At 41.4% G+C, this 17,511-nt stretch overlaps 1 protein-coding gene across 1 annotated transcript in view; it reads left to right on the plus strand.

Annotated features, from left to right (window-relative positions):
- Positions 1–16,861, plus strand: part of LOC117702877 (uncharacterized) — a 35,286-nt gene extending 18,425 nt beyond the window's left edge. The window contains exon 5 of the mRNA XM_076928216.1: positions 16,406–16,861. Within this exon, the coding sequence (XP_076784331.1) occupies positions 16,406–16,861 (456 nt within the window). The remainder of the gene's footprint in view (positions 1–16,405) is intronic.
- The last annotated feature ends 650 nt before the right edge of the window (positions 16,862–17,511 follow it).

Genomic DNA, 17,511 nt, shown 5'->3' on the forward strand with positions numbered 1-17,511 from the left:
TTCTTCATGCTTTGTCCTGCTTACCCATAGCTCCCCTCCTGTTTTTCTAACACATACTGCACACAGCAGCACTGACTTGGATATGATATTTCTTCCTTGGCTGTGAAATGGCTGCTGAACCTAATGAATTACAGCTTTGTTCATTCCCAAGTAGGCATTTTTTACATTAGTTAGAAATATTGAATTTTCTTAGGTTCTCGGCTTGAGGTATGATAGCAGCTCTTACTGTCCCCAAACAGGTATGTCTAATAATGTCTTGGTCCTGACCTATAACATTGAGAAATAAATAATGGCAGTTAAACAGTTGCAGCAGTAGAATTCTCTGAAATGCTATTTCACAGAAAGTTTTACAGTTACACTTTTCAGATGATCCCTCTGAAACTCTAATATGTCATCATTTATCAAAGGCGATTTAAGAGTGGAGCAGGAATCCTAAGTTCTGTCTGTGACACTGGGTTTAAGTTAATTGTGGATGATGCACTTCATATCCTGGACACATCCTTCATGCCACAAACAATGGACAGCAAGTATGTAGAAGAGTCCACAGTATGTCATGCTCTATAAGTTTAGGAGCACCCATCTTGAAAGAGAGCATAACCTCCTCTCTTATACACTTTATTAGCACACCACATCACCCCCAACTTAGACCATTTGCACACATCCTTGTGGTTCAGATTAACCACATACTACTGATCATTATTCTCTCCAGTGGGATTCATGACTGCATGGTAAATAATTTGTAGTGTCCTTAGGTTCTGTTTTCCACCAAGATTCAGCAATATTGATTAATCTGAGAAGTTGAATTTGTCTTTCACATTGATATTTTGGTCATCTGAGGCTCATGTACGAATCTCATCAGCTGCAGGTACAACACTGGTTGAAAGCTCAGGTCGTTCTCCCTGAAGGTCATGTTTGTTGTTGTTGTCCAGTTGTACTGTTATGATATTCACAAGTGAATCCCATATATGATTCCTTTATTCTTAGCTGGATCTCATCAGAATTTCAGGGTCTGGGAGGCACCATCTTTGCCCTGAATGTAGTTCATCATGCTGCTTCTGGATACTTTTGGAATGGTGCCTGCTGTGCACATGCCTTTAAGCTGATTTCACATTATCTCACAATACTCAACACAGTCCTTGAGTGTCAGGGAGTTACCTGAAATTTCCCAGCCAAATACTTGTTTGTTGCTACAGGGTTTATCATTGAATATACTTTATTGACCTAAGGGATGCTTTTTGATAATTTATTGATAATTTATTTCTTCTGGCATTTTCTTCCTCTGTGAGGAAGGATTATATCTTCAGCAGGGTATTCCTGTAAATATGTTGACCATTGTGTGATTTTTCAGCCAATACTTTCATGCCTGTGTGCTAATTCAAGATCCAAAATTTCCATGGGATTACCTTCTGTCCAAAGAGGTCAAATGTGACTCTGAAGTGCTCTCTAAATACTTTCCAGGACCAGTCAATGCCAATGACTCTAGCTTTAGCATCCTAGTAATGGGTAAATACAAACAGGCAGCAATTTGCTGTAAATGATAGAGCTGCTGACTGGCGTAGCTTCAGATACTAAAGGGGTCTGCTGCCAAAGGCAACCAGTGATTAAACATGTTACTCAACAGACCTTTTTCCTGAAGTCAGAAAATCTAATTTACTGGTAATAACACCCTGTGGCCAGTGCATAATCTATGATGTTTTTTAACTTCTTGGGGAAAGTGAAAAAAGGAAATAGAGAAAATTCACATATACGCACAAATACACACACACACACACACACACACTGAATGAATGAATGAATGTATGAAGCCAAGGGCAGGATATAATAAGTTTACACATACAATTATACATGCATGGATACACATGCACACACACACACATGTATACACACCTACAGATAGACATGTCTATATTCACACACTGAAACATTAGAGCAAAGCTCCAAAAGCAGGTTCCAAGTATTCCACACATATATACATATATCAGTAAACACAATTGGTGGAGAGTAGGAACAATGTTCTAATCCCCTTTAACACAACCTTTACAAGGACACACATAGTCCATGGATGGAAGACACAGTTCTCCAGCCACACCACACCATGCTTTATTCTTTCATCCATCATTTATATATCCCAGCTAACTCTTTTAAGCAGTATATAATTAAATGTGAATATGTTTCAGTTTCCTTCCAATAAATGATTATGATAAAAAACAACGTGATAATACATCATTAGCATTAAAGGAAATAACATTATGTATTAAGGTTAAAGAAACGAAGTTATTCTTATAAACCCACGTACATCCATAACCAAGCAACTTATTATAGATTCACAATATGTAAGCAAGAATGGTAAGTTTCTCAGCTAGTTTCCCTTACTGGAAAAGAACAATTGGCATTTATAAAGAAAGAAGTGATTGTTTTATTATTTATCTTTAAAAGTAATCTTATAAAATTCTTAATAGAATCACAAATCTAAACATTTATATAATAATCAATCATATCTACCTTAAATCCTCAAAATGCATATCTACTCATTAGCAATTCTTAGTAAACCATATCAGGAAGCTGAAGTCAAAATAAGGGTATAAGTAATCAATTAACCCCCTTCCACCCTCAGTGAGGGTCCTGTAAGCCAGTGGTACCATGGTTTTGTTCTCTGAACACAAAAAGGTCCAGAACTTTAACTAATAAAAGTACGGCTTTGTGATCTTCATAGTGTTCCCTAAGGTTTTTTACATTAGAGTCAGTAGTAAAAAACATGGCTACAGACCTTCACTAAAAACTTTATTGTTCCAAAGGTTTTCTAAGGGTGGTGGTCATTGTCAACAATCTACATTTTCTTTAGGGTGGGGAGGGAATCATGATGTGCTCCATCAGCAATGTCTGGTAGAAATCAAGCATTAATATTGTGAATGCCAGAGACACTGTCAGGTGGGGGACAAGAAGCACCCCTAATGTTTTCAAATAACTCATAGATTAAGAGGGAATGTAAGGGCAAGAAGCAGAGCAGTACTTCATAACAGCATAACGTCATCAGGACACAGAGTCTTCATGGCCATGCCACACCAAGGCTTACCCCTGTGGCTGTGGTAACCCATGGGCTGCATTCAGTAAGTTTTAAGTCTTTTGTCCTTCCTCCTGCATGGTTCTTGGCAAGTCACTTCACACAAGCTGTGAAACTGGAGAATCTCCAGTTGTTTGACTTTGGAAGAGCAAACGACTAATCCAATGAGAGAGGAACTGTCCTCACCTCTAACCTACATTATCTTCAGCAACACTTGTGAATAATATGGGAACCACTTCAACACAGATCAGAAGAGATAATATGATGCTATTGGTGTTTACTCTGTCAGGGTAGCATCATGATAGCATCACAGTATACCATGCTGGATTATCCACAACATATGGACAGCTGAGAACCATGCAAATGATAAGAAACCCAAAAAGTTTAAAAATATTGGGGACCTAATTGGTTTTATAACTTCCTTCCATCCTGAGCTCTTAAGTTCATTTGGAGGAAATTGAAGGGATGCTGCAGTTCTACTGCCAAGTCTTTTGAGTAGGTGACCAACTCCTTCAGCTTCAGCAAGAACTACAGGCATTCCTCAAGTCTTTCCTGCTCTTGTTCAATAGATAATTGTGATTTGGTGGAAGGTTATAAGCATTTGTGTGTTTTTTTGTGTGCACACATACATGTGCACAGATACATACACACTCATGAACATACACACAAAAGTACATGTGTGAAAACATGCAAGCACACTGTCACGTGTTTAGTTTCCCAATTAATGCAAATGCAAGTGGCAATAACCTGTACTACTGTAGAAAAAAAAGTTAACTTCTGCTGCATGGAGAAAGATCTCAGTGTGCAGAGGAGATAAAGAACTCTGGCAAAGTGCACAGACAAGGTGACGCTTGGAAGTCCTTTTCCTTGTAGCAAAGCCCACTTAGTAAGTTCTCCAGGCTGTATAGTAAAGGCTTGGTTCCCCAGAAAGACCCAGCCCCTTGCTCTCACCCACTGCTTCCCTGTTGCTTCAAGATAAACATTTTTCTCCAAAAGGAGCTCTCTTAATCATGGAATGCCTTACTTCATGCACAAAGCAATGATGTCAGGAAACTAGAAAATCTTCATACAAAATCTTTAATTCCTATTAAGGTGATTGTATCAGGGATTTGATTGGCTAACAGAAGGCTGATGATCTCATGGCCAAATGATGTATGATTTCATACCAAAATATATTCCATGGAAGGGCTGGACCACACTGTACATTTTCATTCTTTGACTGATGAACGTTTAGATAGTCTCAATTTGGGGCTGCTCTAAGGAATACTGCTAAAACCCAAATGTCCCCTAGTTTTTCTGTGGACAGCCAATTCTCATTCTGGAATCACTGGGTAACACAGAGACTGCAGTTCAACTTTCTGAAGAATTGTACATGACTTCTGCCAGGGCTCTATCATGCACTGCCAACAGCAATATCTGAAGGGTTCTCATCTCCCCCAAATTTCCAGGAAGTCAATTTTAACACAGTGTGAACAAGTTTGGGATAAAAGGAGCTACAGAGTGCTGCAGAAACAGAGCTGTAGTTTATCATGAGCATAAGTGGGCTGCACTGCACTGAGACAGACCTGTTCTTACCCCTCACCATGGCTGTGGGAATTCTGCTTGTGTTGGAAGTACCTGCAAGCACACAGCTACTCTAATCTCTCAAAGAACAAAATCCAGGCCAAGTTCTAAAGACAAGGATAACTGATTCAGTGTTAGGCAAATGTGGAAAGAAAATGCTAGCTGGCATTGAGGATGAGAAGAAAACAGGTTGTAGGGGAGAAACAGTGAACCCCTGACGGTCCAGTGAGCTGTTACCATTTACCCAGGATAGAGAAGGGACACAACTTCCCAGCTACCCTTTTTGCCTCCGCAGGACCTTGATTTGCCACAGCAGCCTCCTCTTAACCTTTGTGTACCCCATTCCTTTGGTTTCCTCCAAATGATTTTCTTGTAAATGAACATTTTTCTGCCTCTACAAACTCCTGAGAACTTTTATATTTACAATTACAGGTTTTGTTTGTTCCAGGGTGGACATGTAAAAAGTTGGGTGGCATCATGCAATGTTTGATACAGAGTGGTAAAAACTTGAGTGGCCATAGTACTTTCTCACCTAAGGTGGGTACAATCATTGTTAAAGATGTTCCTTCCATGAGCAAGTGAACATGAACATGTGCAGAAAACCACAAACATGTGAAAATACATAGAAACACAGTCAGACAGTCAGAAAGACAGACACACAGACAGACAGACACATACACACACATTCAAACATATAGAAGCAACCACAACCACAAAAGCTCATACAGGCATCCACTCCTACACATATACTCAACATGAGGACACAGATGCTCACCCATACCTGGGAAAGAACATATATGTGAATGCATGTGTGCTCATACACACATACATTATTGTACAAAGTCCTTCACACATGGCCATATGTGCACACACAGATACACACATTCACAAAAACACATAGAGAGAGGCTCCCATCTATACTCATATACCCACATGAACACCACTGGTAATGCACTAAGATCAAGAATTGAAAAATGAGACCTCATAAAATTGCAAAACTTCTGTAAGCCAAAGGAGACTGTTAATAGGAAAAAATTGCAACCAACAGATTGGGAAAACATCTTTACTAACTCTGCATTTGAAAGAGGGCTAATAATACAATATATACAAAGAACTCAAGAACATGGAATTGAGAATCAAATAAGCACATTAATAAATGGGATACAAAGTTAAAGAAAGAATTCTCAACTGAGGAATACCAGATGGCTGAGAAGCACCTAAAGAAATGTTCAACATCCACTACTGGGCATATTCACAAAAGATGCTCCAACATATAAGAAAGACACAGGCTCTACTATGTTCATAGCAGCCTTATTTATAAAAGCCAGAATCTGGAAAAACCCAGATTCCTTTCAATAGATGGATGAATACAGAAAATGTGGTACATTTACACAATGGAGTACTACTCAGCTATTAAAAACAATGACTTCATGAAATTCTTAGGCAAATGGATGGAACTAGAAAATGTCATCCTGAGAGATGTAACCCAATCACAAAGAATCACATGTGGTATTCACTCACTGATCAATGGATATTATCCCCAAAGCTGGAAATACCCAAGATTTAATTTGCATACAAGATGAAGTTCAAGAAGAAGGAAGACCAAAATGTGGATACTTTGGTCCTTCTTAGAAAAGGGGACAAAATACCCATGGGAGGAGATACAGAGAAAAACTGTGGAACAGAGACTGAAGAAAAGGCCATCCAGAGACTGCCCCACCTGGAGATTCATCCCACATACAGTTACCCAACCCAGACACTATTATTGATGCTAAGATAGGGGATATAACTGTGAACAACACACTGCCTCCTGCAGACTTTCTCTGCTGAACTAACTCTATGCCTAGCTACAAAAGGAAGGTCTTAGGTCTCCACCACATCTGGCTGGACTATAGCTTCCCCTCCAGTTTAATGGATCAGGAACCTTGAATGAGTCCTATTGTTTCTGACCATCCACTTAAGTGGAAGTTAGGTCCTTTCTGATTATTGGCAGTGTGCTCTTTTCTGCATGGCTGATGGTCAATGTGATCTTGCTGGTGCTGCAGGTGCACTAAGAGTCTTGGTCTTATGATCCTTCACCCCTGCATCACTCATATTTGTGCTCTAAGTGTGACTGTGTGGCATGGCAGTAAACAAGATGCTGGGCAAGTGTCAGTCAGTCCAGAGGTGCTGGCTGCCTAGCAGCAAACCCAAAGTCTACAGGAACTGCTGCCTGACCCAGGCAATCATTTATGTGAAGCCTCCTCCTTCATGCTCTTTTTTGTGCTGGTCTAGACATGGTAGGTGCTGCCTATGGTACTGGATTGCCAGCTGTCTTGAAAACATCCCTTCTTCCACTCAAGCCACATTACCCTGTGCTTGGAGAAGTGCTGGCAGTGCTGGTTATGGATGCCTTCTGCTTGGATTTCTTCTGGCTCCAGTTTGCTGGCTTTGGGAAGTTCATGTACAACTATCCAGGAACTTGGTGCTTCATCCAGATGGTCCACAAGAATTAATGGGATGGTTATTTGGATGAAGACTATATATTCATCAAATCTATTCTCATTAGTATACTGAAAGAGAAAAAGAGAATGGGACACTAGGGATCTATTCCAGGACTTACCAGCTGGGCTCATAGCACCACTACAGAAGCCCACAAACATGACAAAGGTGATGACACACAGGGGTCATAAGAGCATCCTGCTCCTTTTGTAGAGTACTTCCTAGGGTCTTATCATACCCATACACCCACAGGATTGTTATAACCAGAGTCACAGGGAAGAAATAAAGAAAGACTTTCTATAATTCAATGAAAACAAAGATGCAGCATACCCAGACTTTTGGGACACAAGAAAAGCAGTGTTAAGGGGAAAAAATCACAGTACTGAGTGCTTTCATAAGGAATCTGAGGTTATCTTAGCCCAGCAACTTAACAACACACCTGAGGTCTCTAGGACAAAAAGAGGCAAACCTATCTAAGAGGAGTAGATAGCAGGTAATACTCAAACTCTGGGCTGAAAACAACCAAATAGAAACAAAGAGCTAGATACAAAGTGTCAACAAGAGCAAGAGCTGGTTCTTTGAGAAAATCAAGAGGATAGATTAAGCCTTAGCCAAACTAAGTAAAGGGCACCGAGACAGTACACAAATTAACAAAATCTGAAATGAAAATGAAGACATAACAACAAAAACAGGAAATTTAAAATTCATCATGTCTTACTAGAAAAGATTATACTCAACAAATCTAGAAAATCTAGATGAAATGGATGATTTTATACACAGATACTGTATATAATGACTCCTTCAGAACCAGAGGTAACATGGAAGGGTGCTGTGTGAAGATCTATGACCTATGTACCAAGTAGCAATAGGTAAAATGCATGAAGCATCAGGGGCAGGTTGCCCTCCTTACTAATAAACAAAGTCAAGCCCATGGAACCATCCTCCACCTTATCCAGGCACTCTCCTATGTCTTATCCAGTTGTTCTGTGATCATTTACAAGACTTTTGTGGAGTTAGCCTCTTTCAAGAAACTGCATGATTGGCAAGCAACCCCTCCTACTCAATTACAAACTGCAGTTCATTAAGATAGATAAGCTAAACACACATTACACACCTACAGGCCATTATGCTAGAGGGGTTTTATTTGGGTGCCTACTTGACAGGAGCACAGAGCTGTGAGTTATATAGTCAGAGACTGTAGCTCATTTGCTTTGTAGGGTTCATATGATGTCACAGGTAGGAAGCAATTTGCAAGTTTTAGTGCCAACTGGAATTGCAAAATGAGTGGTTCCCATTATCTTTTTTTTTTTCAGGGTAGGCACAGGGCAAGGGATTTGTATGTTTTCTCTCCCTTTTGCCTGCATTGCAAAATGGTCTCTTAACCCAGTCTAGACCTTGGTTCACAGTGACAGAGCCTGAGAAGCAGCTTGTCAGTCCTGTTTCATGTCAGTGTTGCTAGGGTTCTTTCCTGGAGCATCTATCCAGGAGCTGACTGGATGAACAGGGATGTGTAAAGAAAGGCTTCTCTCTGGCTGAGGGTTAGGGTGAAAGATGTCAGGCTTCAAGAAAAAAAATTTCTCCCACTCTCTCAACCTAGTCTGCAGAAGAAGCTGCTCACTAAGCGTTTTTAGTCCCTAAGGGATGGATAGCACAGTCCTGGGTCTCACTTGAAACTTTAGCTTTTTTACATTCAATGGATCCTCCAGCATTGTGGTCTCCTTACTGTTTCCTGCTCACTTATGATTTCTGGTGTGTCTGGGGGAGGGGGATATGCATGTCTGTGCCAATATGTATATTGATGGGTGTGCTGAGAGGCCAGTTAGTTACATGTGGTTTTGCAGTCTTTGTGCAACATAATCCCAGGTCTCTCACTGAATCTGAAACTTCCTGCTTTGGTTAAGCTATCTGACAAGCATCTTTGAATCATCTGTCACCTCCCAGCAGAGCTCCTGGTATTATTTGGTGTCAAGTCACTGCTACAAGGGTAAGCTACTCATAGAGAGGAAGAACTTGGTAGCTCTCTCCACATTTTTACAGATTTTATTGTTTTTGGTTTGTTGTTATTGTTGTAAAAAAAACCACATTATTAACATGAACGAAGCCAATGCTGTCTTATCCTACAAACATAGGCTCCATGTAAAGCACAGGTGAGTTTTCCAACCAAATAGTACTTATTAAACAAACAGAACCCATATTGCCAAAACTTAAAATTGAATAATTTCATTTTTAGCCCAGCCCACCCTTCCCAAATCTTACCATGTGACCTCAGATTCCCCTTTCCAGCCCTTCCCTCATTCATTACAACTTCCTATCCCTGGGTTGGTTGGCCCACCCATTTTCAGAACAACCAAGAAGCAAACATGGTACTCATGGAACCAGAGCAGGATATGGGGCACAAAGGGGTGCCCAACAACAGCTGCACATATGAGACAAAAGTTGTCTCCAAGAATTTGGTGGTCCTATTTAAATGACCCTTTGGAACCTGAACATCAGCCTCTCATTCTCAAAAGGGAGTATGAGGCTCTTAGAGGGAAGAAGGCAAGAGTCCAGGAACCCCAGTGGCACATAGGATGGTTCCCTAGTCTGGTGGGAAAGCAGTGGGTTTGGTTGACTGACCACTGAGGCCATCTCACCTGGGTTCTTATAACTGGCCATCTGTTGGTCTTCAGAATCCAGTGGCCCCAGATACCAAGCTTCTTCCAGAATCTCCAAGTCTGGGTCATTCCATGACCCAGAGACTTTCACACAGCACTCTTCCTCTCAATGCCTACCATATGGTGGCAGCAAGAGGAGCATCTGCATCTACAACACTCAGGTCATGGGGTCAGGCGACCAAGCTGGAAGTGACCTTCCTGGTTGTTTCTGCAAGGGCCTCTCCCTCTGCTCTACCTCCCAGGCTGCCAATGCTATCCTATCACTCTAGGCAGAGGAGCTCCTGGTCCTGTGACCACCACCCCTTCCAGCTTTATGGAATGAAGAGGTGTCTAAGGATGCCACTTCCAGAATTATCTAGGACCCAGATCATCCCTCCTGCTCTATGGTGCCTCACTCAGAGAGGCTCTGGTCCAGCCTTCTCCCAGGACAGAAAGAAAGGAACTCCATTTATTGTTTTGTAATTAGAGTCTTTTATAATAAAAAGTTTTAAAATATACTTATTATAAAAATAAAAAGTTAGACTTCTTTGCCTATCCTGTACTGAGATAACACCCTGGAAATTCATGGTGTGTCTTATTGGCTTCACCATGAGGATTCATGAAATCCTACAGTGCATCCCTCTGCTGACATTGTTTTGCTGAGTATTTCATGGACATTACTTTGCTTCAGGACACTTCCCCCTCACAGTTTTGTAGAGTGCTGCATTTCAGAGAAATCATTGCATGCTAATTCCCTAGCTTGCTTTGCACGTCATTAGGGATGTTTTAATATCACATGAACTGTAATGTGTTGTAAAGTTCATGGATAATAAACATGACTAACTGTCTTTTTAATGGTGCTACCAGGGTCTTCTGAGAGGGAGCCATGGTAGGTTTAGAGAGCAGAATATGTTTCTACTTGAAGCTTCCTGGAGGATGTTCTTAAAACCCTCTTTCTTAGGATCTTGAATTGTGTGGACCAGCCTATCTGTATAGAGCTTATTAATTCTTGTAGGATCAGCAAGTATCTGCATGGGAAAAGTTCCTGAAACACAAATAAGTACAGGCCTGACCAGCAGAGCCTGGGTTTGTCTAAGAGCCTACTACACAGCTTAGATCCAACTCCCTTCTCAAGTGTCAGGAAATGTGCTGAAACATAGCAATCTTTGGATTGATATGTGTGTCTCTGTGTGTGTCTGTGTGTGTCTGTGTGTGTCTATGTGTGAGTGTGTCTGTGTGCTTTTGTCCATGTGTGTGTTAGCAGTTTTATGTTGTGTATTTCTGTATTGGTAGGTGCTTGTTTTAGGTGTTTGTAGTATGGTTACTTGTATATCCAAGTGTGTATTTAGGTATGTCTCTGTGTGTGCACGTGTGTGTGCATGTACGAAGGCATGAACTGGTTTGTTTCTGAACATATATGTACATATTCATATGTATCTATACATATATACACTTGGTCAGCAAACATCTTAAATGATAATACAGTCCAGCTTTAATGAGAAAGTACTCTATCAGTTCACTTTGCATCACAGAAACATCAAATACAGTAGCAGGTCATCATGCCTCTCCACCTAACTCAATAGAACCAAAGGAGACAGATAATGGTGTAAAGTCAGATATTCAACAGTTGGTAGAGAAAAACTATTCATCACTATGGAAACTGGTTGTAGAGCAAATCTGTTTATCTATATTGAAATCATTTGTAGGAAAATAAAAGACTGTGGTACATCGAGGTGAGTAGGAGGCTGCCGTGTCAAATCCATGAGCCTGAGAGTCAACAAGGCTGGCTAAGGGTCCGTGACCCATCTCTGCTGTTCTCTATTAGCAGTGGTATCACGTCTTTCTTCATTAATATCCCTTTTACAGTTCAATGCTTTCCCTTTGGAAGATTTGTATACCGCACACTCTTGCTGATTATCGTATCTCTTCAGTGAGCATGGATTCTGGGAGATGGATTCTCTGGGGATTCATAGATGGAGGGGTTCACAAGAGGAACCCAGGCAGGTTCCTGTACTCTAGATATAATAAGAGCCTTCACTTGAATGGTTGCTAGGCTCTCTAGAAGACCTCTGTACAGTGTTCTATTCAGACATTGTTATGCAGTTATTTTTCAATATTATATATATGGACTATTGGAGAAATGTGGTGTTTTTTTTTAGCTCCAGCACAGTGTATAGTTCACAATTAACTTGTAAGCTGTTTATTAAATCTGAGAAAAAATTTTAGGCCCAGATGCTCTGTGGAACTGCTTCTTTGGGGATACAAGGAAAGACCTTAGCTCAAAGGTCATACTGGATTGTCCTGTGGAATAAGCCTGGTGTTTGCTGGATAGCTGACATGACAGGTCCTCACCAGGCCTTTATGTCTTGCTCCCCTATGTCTGAAATACTCCAACAGAAACTCAAACAGGGCACAGAATCGGTCAAGGTATCCCGCAGACACAATTCTTCACCAGGAGCACTGATTGTGCAAAGCAAGTGAACCACCATTGCATCTCATCCCTTTAACCATGGAAATCTTGGGCTGAATTTTCTTCCTTTCTTTGGCTAACTATATATCATAAAGGCCTTTATTTTGTCTAGCCTCTGGTTCAGCAAGAGTGCATGTTTGGAAGGCTTCAGAGAAGTGCTAAGGGTCATTAAGATATGCTGGTCATCTGAGAGGGGCCTGAGAATGCAAATTTTGCTTGTCCTCATGGGTCATCCTGAATAATTTCATGGAGATAAGTCAAGGGAATTTTAAGGACTTTGAGGTATTGTCTGTAACATGACTCCTGCTTTGCTTTGAAAGGACTTGTCCAACAGCACCCCCACCCCAATTGGGGCATAGCTACATTCATCTTGAAGACATTATTACCATTAGTCACAGCCTTTGCACTATAATTCTAAGGCCATCAACAGACTGTAGGTCTCTGTTGCAAAATCTACAGCAAGAGAATGCTGCTTAGCTTAAGAACTGAGTTTTGGTTTTGGTTAGTTTTGATTTCCTTGAGTATATGATTTTCTTTCTTTTCATTTGAAGTTTTGTCATTTATTTGTTTTTGTTACTATAATTAATGTGCTGTTTTGTTAAGGCTATGTACTACATATTTTGACTCTCCTATTTTAAGCTTGTATTGAATACAATTAATGTATTCTTATGAATAAAAACATAATCTCTAATTTTTATCTCATAAGAACCTTCTGTATTCATGTGTGGTTCACAGTCTTGTAACACTAGAAGTATCAGGTAGGAATGGACCTCTTCAAGTGTAATGTGGCTTAGTCTTCATTATTTGTTCCCAAACAGTCACAGCTACACAGAGAATTGTGCTTTTGGTGTGGATAGTGTGTCAAAATCTGTGGACCTAACTTCATGATGAAAAACATATCCATGCTGTATCTTTGTGGTCATAAATTCAGCTATGTTAAAATGCACTACTCCATGGATTTTCATGATGAACAAACAGAGGAGAAACACAAGAGTGTTTCTCTAATACATCCCAAGAAATAAAATTCACTAAGGGAATATCAAAGAAATTAGTAACCACAGAGCTGTATGCCTTTTATTTCCTTGAATGGTAGCATCACTTATAACTGCAAAGCAGAGATCATGAATTCCTAGATCATTTGGCAGATGTTAGGATTTTGGTTTGTTTGGTTGTTTGTTTGTTTTGTTTTGGTGGTGGTGTTGTTACTGATGATGAATTTTGTTCTCTTGGCCTGGACAATGTATTTGATGATATTTTTAATTAGGTTAAGGCATGTTTCTGTTTTTGCATTATTTCATTTATGTGTATGGGTGTTTTTCCTGCTGTATGTCTGTACACTACATGCATGCAATTCTCCCGAGGCCAGAAGAGGTCAATGGATTACACCTGGAGCAGAAGTGATGGACGATTTTTTTTTTTATTTTTATCTTATGTGCATTGGTGTTTTGCCTGCATGTATGTCTGTGAAAGTGCCAGATCATGTAGTTATAGATGGTTGTAAGTTGACATGTGGATGCTGGGAATTGAACCTGGGTCCTCTGGAAGAACAGTCAGTGCTCTTACCTGCTGAGCTATCTCTCCAGCACCTGAGATGGAGGATTCTTAATGTGACTCTTTAGATCTTCTTAGAAACAAAGTCTCAAATGGATAAGCCATCTATCCAGTACCTGCCTGGACTTTTGTCTTTCTTTGTGTGGTGTATCAGCTGCACTGGATCACACCCAACCAAAGACAGAAGATTCTTGAGACCTGTGGGGTCACATACTTGGGGTAGGCATGCTCAGTGTTTAAACTCTGAGGCCTGCATGTAGGGCATTAGAGTGGGTTCCTGATCATGCCTCAGGATCTCTTTTTGTCAGGGTTGGAGCAGATCTCTCCTGTCTCATCCTGCATGACAATGCAGATTAGGCTTTATTAGATGAATTGCAGAATTGAAAACTCTCCTAAAGCTGGAGGTGGTAAATAAATCATGTTGAAGTACAATCAAAACAGTGTTTAGATTAAGCTTCAGACAAGCCCAGGAGGATGGAACCTGCAGCAGAGGATACAAGTCTGTGATGGTAAATATTTCAGTTCAAGGCTAGCAGGGAGAGGGATAGTAGATGTTGCCTGTATCTTTCTTCTACCTACTGCCTTTACTCTGGGTAGTGACTGTGCTACCAGGGCCCTCCTAGCTTAACTTAAATCTGAGGCTAACATGAACACAAACACAAACCCACACAATTTTACAAAAATACTTTATCTCATAAAGATTAGGGCATCACATACCCACCATGACCTTCTATTCTTGAGAGTATATTGATCTGTAAGTACAACCAGAAGTTAGAAATGTATAAGGCATTCAGTGATTAGTGACAGGCTTTGGTCCTGGCTGAACCCCAAGGCTGTACAAAGCATTCCTGATCTGCTTGCCATGCTATTTTCTTTCCCAGCAGCCACATCTGCTGCTCAGTGTCATCATGATTTTCTCCAATGCTGTACAGCAATTGTCCTGTCATCTCCTTAAAGTCGGAAGTCCTACTGAGATTTGTTGAAGGTTTCCTCTTATTTTGTGTCAATAATCAAAGGAAGGTAGTCTAGAATAAAACCTGCAATGGGGTCATCTCTAATTTGCTCTCTTTTATGCCAGCTAGCAAAAGACAAAGTGTCTTGGCCTACATCTCCATTGATTGCCAACCCTGGTTATGCATGCTGACCTCTGCAGGTGTCTTTATACTAAAGGCTCACCCCTATATTCTACAATCATTGAATCAAAACTCCAAGAATGTGACTGAGGCATAGGTGTCTTCAACAAAACTCTAATGGTCATTCTAATGCTCAGGCATTGCTGTAAGCCACAATATTACCTTCTTCCTCATTAGTGCAGTATTCTCTAATACCAAGAAATACAGTTTTGGTGCAAACTAATAAGAGGTCATCAGGACTTTGAGACAATTGGTCTATGGAGGAAAGGGCAGGACTAGAAATTTTGCATCTGGCCCTCTTCAGGAGTGTTCATCTTTTCAAAAAATTTAAAAGCCCTTATACAAAGTGCAAAGACACAAGTCGGGTGTATTTTAGAGGAAAAGAAACTATATCCTCTGTCAGTGGAAGCTGACATCACTGGTAGTATGGTCAGCGAGCACCTCGCCATCAGATCCCATGGTCAAGGGGTTGAGTTCCGGGTCTCCTTTGCAGGCAACTTGCTCCTCTCATCTGCAGGCCTTGGGAATATGCTCTGGGCCGAGGAGTGAGGGGTGAGGCAGGTCTTAGGAGTAGGTAATTGGGCAGTGGTACTCCAGGCAGCCCAGGTCTGATTGACACTTCAACCCCTCCTGGGTCTATGCAAGCCCCTCAGGGAGAAGGTCTCTTGGTCCTGGCGCTAAAGTATAGGGTGCTGGTCAACTTTGCAGTCAAACTGGCTTTCACCACTAAAGTTTGCCAACTTGGCAGTTTCCAAACGTTTGCCTAGATGGATGAATGACTGGTACCTCATTGTGCCATTTGAGCTGGTTTCCTAAATTGTGGATTTTCTTTCATTTTAAGTCCTTGGAACACCAGTCCTACTCTTTTGGGATCTTGGTAGGATTCAGGGTTTCTCCAAAATAGTCAATACTTTTAAAGAAGGCACTCTGGTGAAAGCAACTAACAGGCATTTGTAGTGGTGGAATTTAAATCCACTTCAAATTTGGTTATGCTGTTCCCTTGGGGTGGGGCATGCATCCACATCTCGATATTAAATCAAGGCAATGTATTTAATATTAACAGTAAGCACATGGGGAAGTAACACTTTAAGAAACAGCACTTCTGTGAACAGCTTCCCATCTTCCAATACTTAATTGTGACAAAGCAAAAATACATTTGAAACACTCATGAGACATGTGCTGCAAACCACTATGTATTGCAGTCATTGGGTTTCTTGGAATCTAAACTCCTGGCCATACACACGAGTCTGTGGGGCTGTATCAACATTTAGTAGCAACAGCAAGCCAGCCATCCTAATCCAGCAAAACAGAATTCACTGTTTAACTTGGAAGGAGGCTGGTGCGTGTTGGTTCAACTTTGGGAATTCTTGACATCTCTGCACTATGATGTTTCCTGCTGGGTTTGCTGTGCAGACTGATGAAACCTTCTCTCCTGTAGAAGTTCAATTATAGGTTTAGCTAATGTCTGGTGAAAGAAGGCATGTTTTATTTAACTGGTACTTTGGTTTCTCAGTTGTGGGAAGCTGCTGCCCTGGCCACTGCCCCTAACCCGCTGGCCTTAAGGGCATCCCATCAGTCCCCAAAAGAAGACCAACCTCGTGTGGGACGAGGTGAGTGGCCAGTGGCGGTGCCTTGGTGCTGCAAGCACGCACAGGATGACACTAAGGAATGGCTCATCAAGGTGCCCGGGAGCTTCAACCCCATGGAAGACCAGTTCACAAAGAGGATTCAGGCTAAGAAAGAACGCGTGGCCAAGAAAGAGATGAACCTTCTGTGGAACCAGGCCCGCGAGCACAAGATGCAGATGCCCAGCTCAGCTGGGCTGCACCCTAAAGGACACCAGAGTAAGGAGGAGCTTCGGTGGGGCGCCACAACACTCTGGCAAGAAGAGGAAGTTTCAGGCCCCCTTTGGGGACTTCCCAGCCAAGAAAAAGAACCAGTGAGAGCTACTTCGAATCATGAACAGTAATAAACCTCAGCTGGACGTGACAAGGGCCACCAACAAACAGATGAGGGAAGAGGTCCAAGAGGAGCCTGCCAAGAGGAGGAAGATGAGGCAGAAAGGCAAGAGAAAAGGGGGCTGGCTAGGACCTTCCTGCAAGAGAAAGGGCAGCCTGCCTGCTGGGTCAGGGAGAGAAAAGGAAAGGAGGCCTGGGAGGCAAGAAGCATTCCAGGCCGCCTGAATCAGGGGGCAAGAAGACAGGAGTGCCTCGCCAAGGTGGGAAGAGGAGGAAGTAGTGTTCTCCCCTCTGGACCTGTTCTGAAAAGCTAGGACTGTACTAAAGGTTAAGTTGTGCATGCTGCAGGCTGGCTCAGGAGGTGGCTGCTGTCCTCAGTGAGATTGACATTGAAGTGACAGGTTTGCCTCCCCAAGAGAGTCAGTGCTGAACTACGAACTAATGTAATGGAGACGCTGACTGTTAGTTAGTTTATTTTGGAACGTGATAATTATAGAAATGATATGGTCAGAACCAGGAGTAAGTTAAGGCCTGCCTTTTTTATCTTGACTTTGGATACTGGGTAAGAGTTGATCAGATTTCTTAGTTATAGTAGATTGGTTTCAACATTTTTGCATTATTTTTGTAACAAAGCTTATATATTTATCAAAGCAAAGGAGGA

The sequence above is a fragment of the Arvicanthis niloticus genome, chromosome 2 (genome assembly GCF_011762505.2).
Source record: "Arvicanthis niloticus isolate mArvNil1 chromosome 2, mArvNil1.pat.X, whole genome shotgun sequence".
NCBI lineage: Eukaryota > Metazoa > Chordata > Mammalia > Rodentia > Muridae > Arvicanthis > Arvicanthis niloticus.